Source organism: Camelina sativa, chromosome 13 (assembly GCF_000633955.1).
Source record: "Camelina sativa cultivar DH55 chromosome 13, Cs, whole genome shotgun sequence".
NCBI classification, from domain to species: Eukaryota; Viridiplantae; Streptophyta; class Magnoliopsida; order Brassicales; family Brassicaceae; genus Camelina; species Camelina sativa.
The window spans coordinates 11740559-11757543 of NC_025697.1; the positions used below are offsets into that span (position 1 = coordinate 11740559).

General features: G+C 34.8%; 2 protein-coding genes across 2 annotated transcripts in view; both read right to left on the reverse strand.

Moving 5' to 3' along the window:
• The window catches only part of LOC104738150 (NAC domain-containing protein 91-like), a 5162-nt gene extending 3458 nt beyond the window's left edge, over positions 1–1704 (reverse strand). The window contains exons 1-4 of the mRNA XM_010458374.2: positions 1247–1704; positions 798–1078; positions 442–711; positions 30–353 (exon numbers count right to left, since the gene is read on the reverse strand). Of these exons, the coding sequence (XP_010456676.1) occupies positions 30–353; positions 442–711; positions 798–1078; positions 1247–1412 (1041 nt within the window). The 5' untranslated portion in view covers positions 1413–1704. The remainder of the gene's footprint in view (positions 1–29; positions 354–441; positions 712–797; positions 1079–1246) is intronic.
• On the reverse strand, positions 3371–5698 carry LOC104736483. Its single transcript, XM_010456478.2, has 2 exons — positions 5326–5698; positions 3371–4117 (listed from the first exon to the last, which is right to left on the reverse strand). Exons 1-2 carry the CDS (start codon positions 5485–5487, stop codon positions 3533–3535), a joined length of 747 nt encoding a protein of 248 aa, XP_010454780.1. The 5' UTR covers positions 5488–5698; the 3' UTR covers positions 3371–3532.

Genomic DNA, 16985 nt, shown 5'->3' on the forward strand with positions numbered 1-16985 from the left:
ATTCCTGTTTGAGATACATCACTGATCTGGTTGCATGTCCTGAGAATATTATGTGGCTCATGATGTGGGATCTGTTCTGGCTTCTGTTCCACTAACTCTTTCCTCTCTGGAAGCTCATAAGGAATCTCATTAAAAGACTCCAAGAACTTGGTCATATATTCATCCGCATCGTTTGTACCGTACTGAGACTGAATGTGATCCCCATTGTTGTTTTTGAACAGTTCGTTTGAACCAGATTGATAACCATTGACAGAGGATCCAATCTCAGATTGCAACTGAGAGTGCAACGGAGAGAACAGCTTCTGATTCAAGGAATCAAACTCCAGATATGAGAGCCAATCAATATCATCTAGCTGCGATTAAAATAAAGTTTGTGAGTTTACAAAAGCAGTTATATACAGCCTACTGTAACGAAAAGACATGTAATTTATTCATCCTTACTCCGGTGGTTGTAGCCTCAGCGGCAGAGTTTTCGCTACGACATTCGCTGGAGACTAGAAGAGAAGACTCTGTGACATCACAAGAAGGCTTCGTGTCTTCGGTTTTAAGGCAAACAAGAGATACCTCAGACATCTCAACCTCAGATTTCATCTCGTCCACAACAGTTGGAGACGAGACCGCTGGTTCAACTTCACATGACTTAGAATCTTCTGGTGCAGCTCCGTTCACAATATCTTGCTTCTTAAACAACTTGCAAATAACAAAAGGGTTCTGCTAACCAAAACACTAATCAGAAACTCTAAAAGACCAAACACACACCAGTATATTATGTCATATAACTCAAGTTGGTTTTATACCTGTCCAGACTTAGTTCCATCAAGATCCTTCTCTGTAGCGCGGTACTCATGCATAATCCAACAGGTCCGTGTTCCCTTAGGAGCACGACCAGTGTAGAAGACTAGAGTCCTCTTAACACCTATAATCTTGGTCTTCCCTGATTTGATCTTACGGTCTTTCCCTGTAGCCTTCCAGTAACCAGCCACAGTAGCTCGATTCATCCTACTTCCACTCGGATACTTCCTGTCCAATGGACAGAAGAAGAGCCACTCTGAATCTGTCGTCTTCACCACAGAAAAATCTGCAACATCACAAAACCTAAAAACATAAATCTTTACTCTGTTTCTCTAATACTTAACTCAAATACACTGATTCCACTACCCCCAAGCTAAGCAAATATTGATCAAAACTAAACCAAAGTAAATCAAGATCGAATTGCTAATAATATTTAGGGAAGAACAATATTTACCAGGCAAATCCCATGGTTCCCATTTGCAGATATCGATCTCACGGATGACTCTGACGTCGTCATCGTGACCGTTGATCTTGAGCCGGAGATAGTACTTTACTAACTCTTCATCCGTTGGACTAAATCTGAACCCCACAGGTAGTGAAGCCAGCGATAATACATCCATAGGAGGTGCGTGCGACTTTGAAACTTCGAGAAGAGAAGGGAAAAAAAAAACACAAATTCGAGTTTAGGTTTATATCTAAAATATGGATCAGAGATGCGATTCAAAAGGTATCCAGAAGAAAACTTAAGGAAAAAAAACCCAGATTCCAGAATTTTGATCAAATATGGGAAAAAAAAAAACCTAAAATTTGGTAAAGTGAAGAAGAAGGGAAGGAGATGTGACACGGTTTGGTCAGCCAAGAGAGTTATCAAAAAGACATGAAGAGAAAAAAAAAAACAGTGTGTTGTGTCTACACGCGCTACTACTGCTTCCCAGAAACTTCAAAACCACGTTTCTTACGCGTAAAGAGATAATATATAAAATACCTGTTTTAACCCTGATACTGTGGATGTAAAATAGTTATGCTAGCCTGTGGAAAGTAAGGGTTATATTAGTAAAGTGAGGTTACATGAAAGACTGATATGTCAGTTAACGAGTTATATACTGACACGTGGAAGAGGCAAAAGGAGCTTGTACGAAAATTTCACTCTTTCCTGAGCTGTTTTTTTCTTTTTTTTTTGGGTTAACCTGACTGCTTTTTAAATGTCAGTGGTTTAGTAAAAGAATATATATAAATATTTTAATAATTGGTTTACTATATGAATTTTGAAAATTACACAAGTGACCAGTCCATTTAACTAATTGAGCTTGTCCATTTAACTAATTGAGCTTGTCCATTTAACTAATTGAGCTTGTTGTTTAAGCCCAACAAGAGAGGTATTATACACACAAAAAAACTCGATATACTTGTAGACTGTAATCTTTCAAAATATACTTGTAAGTTGTAACCTCATCAGTAGGGAAAAAGCAAAGCTAATTATGAAAGATTCAAAACAGAGACCACTTAAAACTGGACAGCCAAAAAAAAAAAAAAAAAACAAAACAAAAGGGAAAATAGTTGGAGTAGCGATGGATGAGTAGTCCCAAGGAATAAGACATGAACTCTCTTCATAACAAAACCAGCTTGTTGATGTTGTGCATGAGAGCAATTTGAGAAACTAGAAAAACATCGAACTACGGAAGAAAACTTCGGCTGAATGCCAAATATATTGTATGCCTCTATGTACTTGAAAACCATGTGGGAATCTCATAATTTTCTTTTTGAGTTTATGATTTAGAAGAATATTTGTCTTCTCATGAATGGATTTGTCCGCTCTGTTTCAACACTTATTTGGAGAATCATGAGTCCAACTATAGTTTTTTCTTTGTATACAATGGTTTTTAATTTTGTGTCAAATTTGCCGTCTTCTTGAACTTTGTTGTGACTTCTTACAATTGAGAGTTTTTTTTATTGGTTCCTCCTCCAACTGCTTTACAAACACCATATTATATATTGACATGTGTATATTTTAAATAGATTATCAGAAACTTCAACTATAAAGAAAAATTCAGTTTTTAGTCTCTCTGTGTATATTTTTGTTTTTTGGTAGGAAATTAGTCTCTGTATATATTAGTCTTATCATTTTCAATTTTGAACAGTTACAGAAATTAAAAATATATATATCAAATTTTTTTTCAACAGAATTCGTATTAAATATGTTTGACTTTTGTGGATCCTCTTTACAAATTTATAAACGGCTTTTACGGAGATCTCAAACAGTTAATGTGGTTGACCAGAATAACAATTAAAATGTGACGTCCTAGCACCACCGATCTATCTATTACTTACTGTACTTTACCGATTTCAGGGGATTTAAAACGGAGAAGAAAACTTATTTGTAACCATAATTTATAATAGTTTTGATCAAGCCCAACTGAATTAAAAAATATATAATTTAAGTTGTAACTGATTCTATATTCTTTATACTTTTTGTTTTGTTTTTGACAACATATTCTTTATATTTTTTCAAGGAAAAAGGTTGAAAATAAACATGGTACGGTCCAGTTTCATGTAGCTCGAATATACCAAACTGATAATTTTAATGTTAAATTGACAATTTTTATTCAATTAGCAACAGAGTGACTCTTTGACACAGGTTCAACAACCATTGAACCTGAATCGATACAACTTTAAGATTTGTATGTTTCCTTAATTAAACAAAACTCTTTGACTCCCTAACCATCGTTACTTAAAAAAACTACTAAACATTCTGAGCTAAGCTTCTAATCTCTGGCTCCTCCCCATCTGCGACTCCAACGGTACATTTCATCGAGTCAAACGTTAAATCAAGGAAGTACAACGAACAAACAAGAACGCAACAAGTTATGAACATTGGGATGGGACCAAAAATCCATAGGAACAAAGGCGATGAGAAGTAGAACGCTCTTAGTCCTAGCGACCAGAAGTAGCTCCCACGGTTAACCGTTGCAGCCACATAGTCTTGGTTTATCATGAGACCACCATTACCACGACCACCTGAGGAAACAGCCATGAGCTGTTTAAATGGGACATTGATGAGGATGCTTGCATGGCTGTAATAACGAATTGATTGGACGTTTAGAAGAAACGCGACTAGGAAACACACTAGGATTGCAAAGAACTTAAGCGAGAAGGCTTGGTCGCTTTTGTCACCAAACACAAACCAAACCGAACGCTCTCCTGTACCACTGGTCATTAGTACCGCGATTAGTGAGCACAACATTATTGCTGTTGATGCCAATAGAGTTGACGCCATTATGTTATTCCTTAGCGTTTGAACCGCTAAAACGCCGTTTTTGGATGAATCCTATTTTCATTAGTTGTAAATCTATTATTAGTGCAAAAAATCTGAAAATCCAACCAAAAAGTAAAAATTAAAAATATTGGATGAAATAATGTACTTATTATTAACATTTAAAAAAAAAAAAAAAAAAAAAATCCCAGAAGTTGCGAAGCATCTTTTTAGTGTGATTAGCTTTTCACGCATGAGAACTCATTTATTAAGGAAATTTCCAGAATCCGACAGTTACGTAAAGAGCTTTAATATAATTATGTTCCCATCAGTGTTCAAGCGGTCTAGGCGGCCGCTTAGGCGCTAGGTGCTCAGCAGACGCCTAGATGACCGCCTAACCCGCTTAAAATTACATACATTTTATTTATTATTTATTTTTGATTTTTAAATTACATATAATTAAATTATTATATTTTATATCTATATACGTAATTATAAACATTTATATGTTGTTAATATAACTTAAATAAATGTATTTTTCTTCCCGTTGTTTATAATTTATAAATTTTTTATTTTTATAACATATATTTTAATATAATTATATATATATATATAATGTTTTATGTTGTAAACGCCTAAACCGCCTAAAAACCGTCTAGGCCCCGACTAAGCGTTCTAGGCGGTAGGCGTTGGGTCACCGCCCAGATACCGCCTAGCGCTTTTCTGAACAATACGAGAAAGGAAAAGATCTGAGAGACAAAAAGCTAAAGAACAAATATTTTGATACTACTTTAATGTAACAATTTCACTTGTCAATTAGTCATGATCGATGCATGCATGATGAATATACTTATATTCATATTAATGAAAAGAAATATACTTATATTCTCAACAACACATCCTCCAACTCAGAAGGAACTGAAACCGTCGATAAGATTTTCTTTCCCAGGAAAATCTCTGTACATGCATGATACTTATCATCTATCAAATACTTTTTTCAATCAATTTATCTTTTTATCGTTATGTGTAAATTAATTCTATATGCAATACACATCCACGTGATATGCACAGGAATCTCCTTTGTTATCTCCAACAACCCTCAAAATATTATCCAATAAGCAGGAATCAAATTATTATTTTTCTGCATTTTCCAGAAAACCTCATGCATAAACCATATGGAGAGACCTATATATATATATATATATATATATATATGTGAAAAACCATATCAAGTTTAAAACCAAACGCAAAGAGATATTATAGTATAAGGAAAAAGATCGAACCTCCATCATGGCTTGGACCCAAAGGCGGCGATTGAAAGCGTTAAGGCCAACAACGGTCGAAGATGGACGGTTGATGATACGGTAGAGAAGCCATAGATGATAGAACACCATCAAAGCCAGTCCTAAAGGAACCAGTGTGTAATCCAAATACTCACGCTTCATCGTCTTTAGATCGAGAGATCGATCACAAGAAATTGTAACCAAAAAAATAAAATAAAAGAGATTGAAGGAGATTGAGAGAATTAAAGTGGAGTACGGGTCTTACGTGGACCCTCTCGTATCTAATGCTCTCCAGTTTGTTTTGAGCTTCTCCCTGATTCTCAGCCGTTTCCTCTCACTCTCCCAACCTCTCTATTTATAGATTTGAGTCTTTATATATAAAACGTGCTAATGTTATTAGTTAATACTAGTATGTATATAAGGCCTATAAATCTCCACTTGTAAAAGACAAGCCCTAGCTGTTAAGTTTGGACCGGCCGTTGCTATTTGCTATAAATACACGTTTTATTTACTAAGTGAAATTAATATATTTGACATCTAGTTGAAAGTTTGAAACGAATAATATATTTCGTCATTTAAAGTTTTAAACTTTTAATTACCATTTTACTAATTACTACTATTCAATGCAAAGATTTACAAATAATTGCTACAACCACTAAACGAAAAGTTCAGTTCCAATTCACGGGAATTCCGAAGCAGTTATAGATTATAAAGACTACAAACTTTTAAGTTTTAAACAGTTGCGATAGTATTAAAAAGGACATATCATAAATATCTTATTTACAAGTTAAAAAGGACACAACGCTTGTACCTATCAAAAAAATATTTTAAGAAATCTTTGAAACTTATTTAAAATATATAAAGTAAACAATATTAAATTAATTATTAATTAGTTTTCACCACTTTATTATTAATCCATGTAGACCATTTGTAGTCAAAAGTTCCATTAGTGAATTCACCACATAAAAATTGAAATAATTAAGGCATGCACAAGATGTTATCTAATTTTGTTTGTCAAACAACTCACACTCCAAAGACTTTTCTTTCAACAACTCCCAACTGAAAAGCATGCAAAAGGTTTCTATAACTAATAATATTAATGTAGTACAACAATAGACCAATAAATATTGGGAAAATTTCTAAAAAAAAAACTCAACTTATTTTTATTTGGATGTTTAATATCCATTAGTTTTTTATTGGAATAAAAATACATGATATATTTTCTGCGAATGTAGAGATTAGGCTAATAGGTCGGCCTCTTATAAGCCAATGGTTGACAAAAAAAAATACATGATATATTAAATTATTGTCAAATAAAACATCATCTTTAAATCGTTAGTAGATTTCAACCCGGGACTTAACAACGTTAATCGCCCGTTACAGAATTTTTAATTGGCGTTAAATTTCAACGACACGTGTTTAAACTGATATATATAATCAGTTAACAAAACTAAATGAATACGTTGATGTAGCGGGAAAATGGCCATTTTCGACCTGTACAATATGGAAAGTGTCAATTTCTACTTGTACAAACTATCGGTGCCAATTTATACTTGTACTCAAATAAAATTTAAATTTCATACCCAATTTAAAAAATAGTGCCGATTTCAAAGTCAACATCAGCAAATATTAGTCAAACGCTGACTCAGATGACACATGGCTAGTGAGGTGGCATCATATATCGAAAACGACGTTGTTTTGACATGTGATTTCGTTTCAAAATAAAAAGTAAGACACTAGACTCGAACCCTTGTCCAAGAAGCTTTTAACGCAAACCTTTTACCAAATTATCCAAATGCCTTATTCGAAATATTATGTAATTTTTATGTTTATAACTATATCCACTGGGTGAGAATCTTCATCCTCCCTTTTTTCTTTGGTATCGTCGATGGCTGCTCTTGGTCGTGCTCCGCCGTGGTTTCTTCTCCATCCAGATCCGGCTTCGTTGGCTCCTCCTCTCCCAGATCTGCCCTTAGTGGTCTTTCATGTTATTTTACAAATTTTTTTCAGTAAAATAATCTCTTTAAGTCGATGATTCGTGGAGGTTAGCACCTGAAACAGAGCAAACCACTGGAAGAAGCGACGGGAATGGAAGAATGGTGATCACAATGAATTTCTCTAGTAAGGTTCATTATAAACATTAAAGTTCCCCTGCCTTTCGAATAAGTTTGTGGGATCAAATGGTAAAAGGTTTGTTTAAAACCCTTGATGGATCTGGGTTCGATCCGTGGTAGTACATTTGTTTTCAAAATTAAATTATAACACCAAAACGACGTCGTTTTGATATACGATGCCACCTCAATAGACATGTGTCATCTGAGTCAGCGTTTGACTAATATTTGCAAATGTTGACTTTGAAATCGGCACTATTTTTTAAATTGGGTGTGAAATTTAAACCGTCGATGCTTTTTCATATTCGATTTAGATCTCGTATTTTCTAGGCTCTGTTTAACCAATAGTTCTGATCCAAAAATTCTCTACAACGGCAAAGGATGGTTCAGAGAGGAACAAATCGTGAATCATCATCATCATCATCAACGACTACGATTATAGTAGATGATGATGATCGTTCCTTGTTTTTCGCCAATGGTTTTGGGACAAAAAGCATCGATGGTTTCAAAAGAAACGGAAATTTTTTTTTTTGCAACATCACAGGTAAAGGGTGTCAAACCTGGGTTTTTTTAATTAAAAAATACACACGTTACCACTAGGCTACGACGACAGATCAACAATGTTCAGTAAACCGATTGTATATATACGTTTAAAAACGTCTGACTAATATTTAACGCCAGCTAAAAATTCTGTAACGGAACACGCTCAAGTCTTGGTTGAAATCTACTATCGATTTAAAGATAAGATTTTATTTGACAATAATTTAATATATTGGGTATTTTACTCCAACCAAAAACTATTGGGTTTCAAATGTCCAAATAAAAATAAGATGATAAATAATGTATCTTTATTATGAAATAGCTAAAAAATACTCCCTTTGTCCCTTAGAGCATCTACATTGGTCATCTCATTGAAATGTCTTTAAAAATAATAATAATAATAATAATAGTGTCTCTAGATGTTTGAACAGTAGAAATAATATCTAGGCAGAGACATTTTACATCCTCAAATCATGGGATGTCTTAAACTTTAATCTTAATATATTTTTAAGACATTTGTATCAGTATGACCGATAATAATGATCTTAGAGATTGATGTTTGAGGAGTTTTACACAAATTAAGAGATAACAATTATTAAATTTAAATACAATATTGTTTTTTTATTAAAAAGTATTATATATTTAAAGACCAATAACTATTAAGATTTTCAATTTTTTTTGATGATTATTTCTTGAAATTTACAAAAAATTAATACTAATTAACTATAAGTGGTAGAACATCAATCTTTGTTAGACATGGAAAGACTAGCCCTGGACATTCGGATTTTCGGATCGGATCGGATCGGATTATTCGGGTTTCGGTTTTTTCGTATTGAGTTGTATATAATCCGATTAGAATCCGAATATAGTTTGGATCGGATCGGTTCGGATTATTTCGGATTTGGATCGGTTTTCAATTTTTTTTAAGAATCCGAAGAAATCCGAATGATAACTATAATCAGATTAAAATCCGCATTATAATCTGAATTATACTAAGAACCCGAACTATCTGAACCAATCCGAATAAACTACATTCAAAACTAGCCTAACAAATCCTTTAAAGTTTAAACCAAACAATTCACAAGTTCATAATCATGTTCATAAACTAAACAAAGTACTCCATCTCCAAGTTTCAAAATCCAAACCATAAAACTGAAATAACAAATAAGTTCCAAAGGGAAAGACTGAAAAAAACTGAAACACAAGCGATGTAAGTTCACTGATCCAAACACAATTCCAACTTCCAAGCATTCTTGATTCCTCTCTCAATCAGTTCAAACGTGGAATAATGTAGAAAAGAACCTGTGTAAAACACTAAAACAAAAAAACTTGATTCAAACGAAGGAACAAGAAGAAAGCTGCAGAACATAAACCACTTAAAAATCATCGAATTTTTTTATTAAAAACTGACTTTTGGATCGGGTTTTAAGAAATTAAAAGTACCAGGGACATGACTCATGAGCAACTCGAGGCTCTGTATAAACCACTTTTAAAGCGCTGAAAATAAGTTAAAGAGGTGAGACTTGTTCATACCGTATTATTTGTCTACTTCTAGTAGATAAGAGACTTCTCAATTCAGCTCCCCAACTTGCATTGAGACTCAAACTCTAAAAGAAAATTAAATTAGACAAAGTTAATAAGTACACTAATACTCAAATGCACAATTGAAAAATGATAGAATGAAAAGGACTTACCTCTCTGAAGACTATCCTGCAACTCAATTTCAGCAAGCATTTGCTGAGTAGTAACCACTCCTTGCTCACTCAACTGAATCTCACTCTTTAACCACTGCTCACTACACATGAGAACCTCAAGCATGTAATGACTCAAGCAACTCCTAAATGGTTCTAGGATTCTATTACTATTGCTGAAAGCAGATTCAGATGCAACAGAAGACACTTGCATAGCAAGCACATCCTTTTCTATTGAAGCTAAAATAGGATACTTGGCACCATTGATCCTCCACCATCCCAAGACATCAAATGGTATCCCAAGCTGGTTAGTTTTCGGATTTTTCACTTTCTCCTTCAGATATAGCTCCAACTCCGTACTTGCATCTTGAAAACCTATCTCATATACCATCTCTTTGTACATAGTGTCCATCCTTTGATATTCAAGATCACTATCGAGATCCATTTTGTGATCAATATCACTTTAAGATGATGTTGCAGTCGACTGTGACTGAGAGAATGAAACAACCATTGTCGCATCAATACTATACTCTTCAAACAGCTTTTCCAAAACATCATTGACTGACTTGCTAAGCTCCTTTGATTCTGAACTATCTTTACCATATAGCATATCAAAGCACATACCAGCAAACTTCATTTTGTTCCTCGGATCAAACACACTAGCTACAATTAGCATCTTATTTATTTTCTGCAATCCACCCCAGTACTTATCGAACTTGTCTCTCATAGCCTTTGCCTTTAAGTTGAGCTTCTCATCAGAATTATTGCTCAATGCTATAAGATTCCTTTCTATGGTAACAATCTCATTGTAACACTTATGAGAGCAGACAGTAGAAGATGCTGAAACCACTAAGGTTGAGTTGTAGAAGACGACCAGAAACCTAACTAGCCTCTCTATTTCATCCCAGTCTTCTTTAGTTGGTGGCCCACTCCTCGGTTTTCCATCAACAATTTCACAGAAGTAATCATTATACAGCTTATCTTCAGCCTCCATCCTATCAAAAGCCAACCTGAATTTCAAAGCTCTTGTTAACATAAGAAAAGTTGAATTCCATCTAGTTTGTCAGTCCAATGACAAACTTCCCCTTGTCATTTTTCCTGATTCAACCTTCTGCTCAAAGGCTTCGAGTCTTTTACTTGAAGATCGAACATACTGAACACCATTTCGAATGGCCTCCACACGCTTATTAAGATCATGCAAACCATCCCTCACAACTAAATTAATGATGTGAGCACAGCAACGTAAATGCATGAACTTTCCACCAAACACAAATGCATCATTTCCTACTAAGTTGAACGTTTCTTTGAACTTCTTCAGAGCATTGGTGTTGGCAGTAGCATTGTCAACTGTTATTGTGAAGATCTTCCTTATTCCCCATTCTGCCAAACAGTCAAGAAGGACAAAACTTATTGTTGACCCTGTATGGTCAAAGACGTGCTTAAACCCAATGATCATCTTCCTTAGGTGCCAATTTGCATCAACAAAGTGTGTTGTGATGACCATGTAGCTAGCTCCTGTCGTAGGTGCAACCCATATATCCGTTGTCAGAGAAATCCTTTGCTTATTAGCAGCAATAACCTTCATCATTTCTGCTTTCTTCTTCACATAAGTTTCCACAATGTCCCTAGTAGCTGTTCTTCGAGAGTGAGGTTTGTGAAGATTAACTTTTATGCAGAAGTTTTTCCAAGCCAAACTTTCAATAAATGAAAGTGGCAATTCACCGAGAACAAGCATTTCATTAGATGCTTCCCTAAACACATCTTCAGTAACTTTGGACAGCTGCAAACTATCATTAGTAGGATTTATAACATGTTGAGTCTGACTTCTGCATTCTTTCCAGACCTTGCATTCCTTGCAGATTCCGAGATGATTTTTCAGACAAGTAGTTCCATTAGTTGTCGCACAACCCATCTCTCTAGTACAATAATGACAACGACATCTATCTTTCTCTCCTACGAGTCTTGTAAAATGATCTCATACCCATGACCTTGGTATTACCCTAGTCTTCTTCTTCTTATCCATCGTAGCCTTAGGAATTGAACCATCGACTTCTTCTTTCCTTTTGTTCCTAGTTTCATGACTTGTGTGACCAGTTTTAGGAGATTGAGACTTTACTTCTTCTCCATCTTTTTCATTTCCAAAGTCATTTGCGGGTTTAGGTGAGGAAGAATCCATCTGCGGGTTTAAGAAAAGTAGAAAACCAATCAATCACAACTAAATAACACTGTCACATAATAACTTCACTAACATCCACATACTATGTTAAACAAAACCAATCAATCACGGTATTACTTCACAAAGTCACAAACAGTTACACTATTTTTTTTAAAACCAATCCATTACACTATCACATTATTACTTCACAAACAGTCATGAACTATGTTTAAAAAAACAAATCAATCACAACATCACTTCACAAACAGTAAAAAAATAGAGATTATGACAAACATTTTACAAAAACGTTTGTAGCTAGCTCCTGTAAAATCAAACAAGGATTTGTGAAAGCATATGTTCCTATTCCTACTACTACTTTCAAACTTTCAAGCAACCCACGACCAGATAAAACTTAAAAAACAGATCTAAAGTTCTGAACTTTGAACAAAAGATAAAGCTTCACATATACTTCAAAGGGAGAAACTAGAAACTAGAAACCATGAAATTAAAGAAAGCTTAAATAGGAGAAAACGAAAGCAGAGAAGAAAGTACCTCTGAGTGATTCCTTGACGCAATTGACAGGGGATAAGGGATTGACGGCACTCGTTATCAACTAGGGTTTCTAGTGTGGAAATTGGGATTTGCATCTCAATATAAAGCAAGGGAACTAGGGCTGAGTTGTTGAGAGGCAGTCCGTAGTCGGAAAAAGTTTTCTGTCGAGACTTGAGAAGGATCGAGAGAGTGAGAGTCGAGACAAAAGAAAAGGAGGTTTGGGGTGTTGAAGGACAAAACAAAACTGTATATATATGTATGTATATAGAATTAACAAGGTGTCCTTGGTTTAGCGGATAACCGATCGGATTTCAGTTCGGATCGGTTTATATCCGAAATCCGATTCACAATCCAAAAATAAACCGATCGGTTTTTACACAGTATCCGAATCCGATCAAAATCGGGTTTTTCGGATCGGTTTAATCGGATTCGGTTTATTTGCTCAGGGCTAGGAAAGACTACATAACAGTAGAAATAATGTCTAGGCAGAGACATTTTACATCCTCAAATCATGGGATGTCTTAAACTTTAATCTTAAACCGATAATGATGATCTTAGAGATTGATGTTTGAGGAGTTTTACACAAATTAAGAGATAATGATTATTAAATTTAAATACAATATTGTTTTTTTTTATTAAAAAGTATTATATATTTATAGACCAATAACTATTAAGATTTTCAAATTTTCTTGATGATTATTTCTTGAAATTTACAAAAAATTAATACTAATTAACTATAAGTGGTAGAATATCAATCTTTGTTAGACATGGAAAGACTACATAACATCTATCTTCAAGAGAGAGACAAACAGAGTATATATTAAATTTTGTAAGTTACAAATTTCATTGCAAAAGATATATTTTAATATAATAACATAATTTATCTTATAAAAACGAGAATAAAGAAAATTTTATTTCAGCTATATATAAACGATCAATAGGTCACAGTAAATTTTCAAATTTGAGCATAGTTTTTTTTCGTTAATTTATGACAAGATTGTTGAAAATATATGATCTAATATTAGTATGATATGATTGGACAAGTTCTCCTAGCAATACACGAATCTACGATGAACAACTATGCATGCACTACAAATTTTGGTTTGTACAGATTTTGATTTTGGTTCGAAGCTAAATTACCTCAAAAATAACTAGTACTGATCAGACGACAAAAAAAATAAAATAATAACTAGTACTGATCCATAATAGTGATTATAATTGTTATAAAAATATTGTTACTTAATCGTAACTAATTACCACAAAAATAGTTAGTAACTAATTACCACAAATTTAGTTACGATCCAAAATAGTGAGTATATTTGTCACAAAATATGGTTATCTATTAGTAGCAATTTATCAAAAACTTTATTAATATCTAAAGTTGTCACTATTTTTTACAAATGGCTATATTTTTACTACGAGATTTTATATTTAAATTTTGTCTCTAATTAGTAAATTATCATCACAAATTTTTGCTACAAATTATGTTCATGACATATATCGAAGCTATATCTTCGATAGTCTGTAGTGATGCAACTCTAAATTCTCAATAAACTTTGCATATTAATCTATAAGGAATTACATTTTCTGAGACTCAAAATTCAAATTTGGTGTAAAATTATTAATAAAAATTTAGAATATATCTTTTTTTTTCACAAGTGTGTTGTTTTATTAGAAAAGCAAACTTTGACAAGCCAAAATATCTTACAAAGGAAAGCCCAAAGTCTAAAAGTCCAAAAACCTAAAAGCCCAGATAAGAAAACCCTAGACTGAAGGAAAATCGATGTACAACACATAGTACATGTGACAAATAGAAAACGATTTGGATGACACGTGGAAAGTTGAAGAGAAGGGAGTCTCGTACACCGGCAGAATATTGTTACGCCGGAAAGCTTTAACTCCGGCCATATTCGCCGGAAAGTTGCTATAGATCTCAAGCTTCACCCAGAGAATTAAAGGCGAGATTCCAAATAAGGTTTGATGAGAATATGACTCCACTTTATGGAGAACTTTTCATCTTCATCTTCAATCAAACTTATAATCTTCAAGGAACTTGTGCTAGGATTAATCCATCGAGCATGTCTTTATTATGCAAACATAAGAATCACCAGAAATCAAACCAACCCAAATGATTCAACAAGCGTCAGCAATGAGAAAGACAAACAATTGCTCTAATTTCATCAAAATCAGACCAAGACACCAAATTAAACTTCAATCCACATCTAAAAAGTTGATCTTTAAAATGAAAAAAACCCAAGAAGCTCAAAGATCAAACTAAACCCTTTAGAAGAAAGGAGGATTGAAGAATTACAAATCTAGATCAAAGGAATGAAAAAGAGAAATCAAAGTCAAGCAAACCCGAAGCAGATTAGAATCGAACGAGATCAAAAACTAAAAACTAAAGCCGGAAGAATTCCGGGAACAAAGCTTGCAAGAACCACCACTGCTAGAGAAAGCCAGCCACCATCGGAAAACCATAAGCCGGACATCGTTGCATAGAAAGCCAACGTATGCCGGAGTCAGAAGCCGGACATCGTTGCATAGAAAGCCAACGCATGCCAGAGCCAAAATCCGAACACCATGACTAATGAAGCCATCGATGGAAGATAAGATCTCACAAGAAATTTCTCTCTCTGAACGATTGAGAGAGCGAAGAGAGAGAAAGTTTTTTTTTATTTTAGAATATATCTAAAAGTGGAATTTTAAATAGCTCATTTTGGACAGATAAATTAAATAAAATGTATGTAACTTTTTATTGAAAAGAATTAAAGAACCAAAAAAGGAGAAATTTTGAGGAAAGTGGTACCTTTTCAGAACACCAGAGGCCCACTACATGCCCACCAACTATCTGTGACGTTCATCTTTATTTATTTCACAGCTGATTCGGCAACGGTATATTCCTCGAGGGTTTCCCACCAGCACAATATTGCTATATCTCTTATTATCTATACTAGTATTTTTGCAGCAGTTTTTGCATTTAATGCATTGATTTTAATATTATTTACCAAAAATTTCAAATTAATTTTAAGTAAGGTTTGAAAAAATATAGAAATCTTTCTATCTCTCTCAAACATAAATATATAATTCCTATAATTGTTAATTGTTAATTAAAAAAAAATTCTTCGTTGGGAAAGTAACGGATGGCGATCTCGGCGATTCGATTCGCTTTTTGAATGAGTGGCTTCGACGAGCTTGGGAAACAGAAAGAGGGACTTTCTCGTTCTCCGGTGAGGGAGGATGGTTGGGGTCAGACCGGAAATCTGATCGTGATTTTCGAAACGAATCTCCCTCCGGTTTGGGATCTTATTTCTTTCAATGGAGATTCGATGCGATTGGGATTTGGAGATTTGGCATGGCTGGATATCTCGATTCGATTCGAGGATATTGGTAGAATCGGGTTTGAAGGTTCGTTTTCGATTTTGGATTCTGTTTGGGGTGTGTTGGTCTTAAAAACGGAGATATCGTTTATGGGAGTTTTGGGGTTGGTTCTCTGGTTGTCAGGATGTTATTCTCAGCTGATACGCGGATTGGGATTTGTTTGGGCTATGATTGTGGATTTTAGATTTCGTCTTTGGTTGATTGGAGTATCTCCGGAATTATATCAGCGTATCAGGATTGATATAGGGGTATTTATCTGGGGACTGGGTTTTACTCGACAACACCGTCTTTCATTTTCTCACTTCCTTCTACTTTCTTTCAGTGGTGATTTGCGGTGGTTAGTAGCGGATAGAGCTTGGTTTTTGAGGCTAGTGATTTCTTCAATGTCTCAATCAGCGATTATGAAGGGCAAGGGTTCGCTGATGCGTACGGAAGTTGTAAAAATATCAAACTCGGTCTTGGCTCAGAGGATTCAACAATTTGATCTCACACTCATAGGGAGACTGATGAATCCAGGGGTGCAACGGATTGAGTCTTTGCTATCCACCATGCCCAAGATATGGAAGCTTGAAGACAAAGTGGTGGGAGCTGATTTGGGTCAAGGAACTTTCCAGTTCAATTTTGCGGATGCGGATGATCTTCAAGGGGTTCTTCAGAATGGTCCTTACCATTTTGATAGTTGGATGCTTTCCTTGGTTAAGTGGGATCCCATTGTATCTCCTACTAATCCTTCTGCCATCAACTTTTGGGTGAGAGTTTCTGGCATTCCGATGCATCTGTGGGAGGTTGCTACTTTGGAGGCCATTGGCAAGAAGATTGGTATAATCCGAGATATTGATGGAGAATTTGGGAGCGTTTGTGTTACGGTAAATGGCTTTAATCCTATTGTTTTCAAGTTGTTGGTGCCGTTCGAATCTGGAGATGAAGTGGTGGTGACTCTTGAGTANCTAAAAACTAAAGCCGGAAGAATTCCGGGAACAAAGCTTGCAAGAACCACCACTGCTAGAGAAAGCCAGCCACCATCGGAAAACCATAAGCCGGACATCGTTGCATAGAAAGCCAACGTATGCCGGAGTCAGAAGCCGGACATCGTTGCATAGAAAGCCAACGCATGCCAGAGCCAAAATCCGAACACCATGACTAATGAAGCCATCGATGGAAGATAAGATCTCACAAGAAATTTCTCTCTCTGAACGATTGAGAGAGCGAAGAGAGAGAAAGTTTTTTTTTATT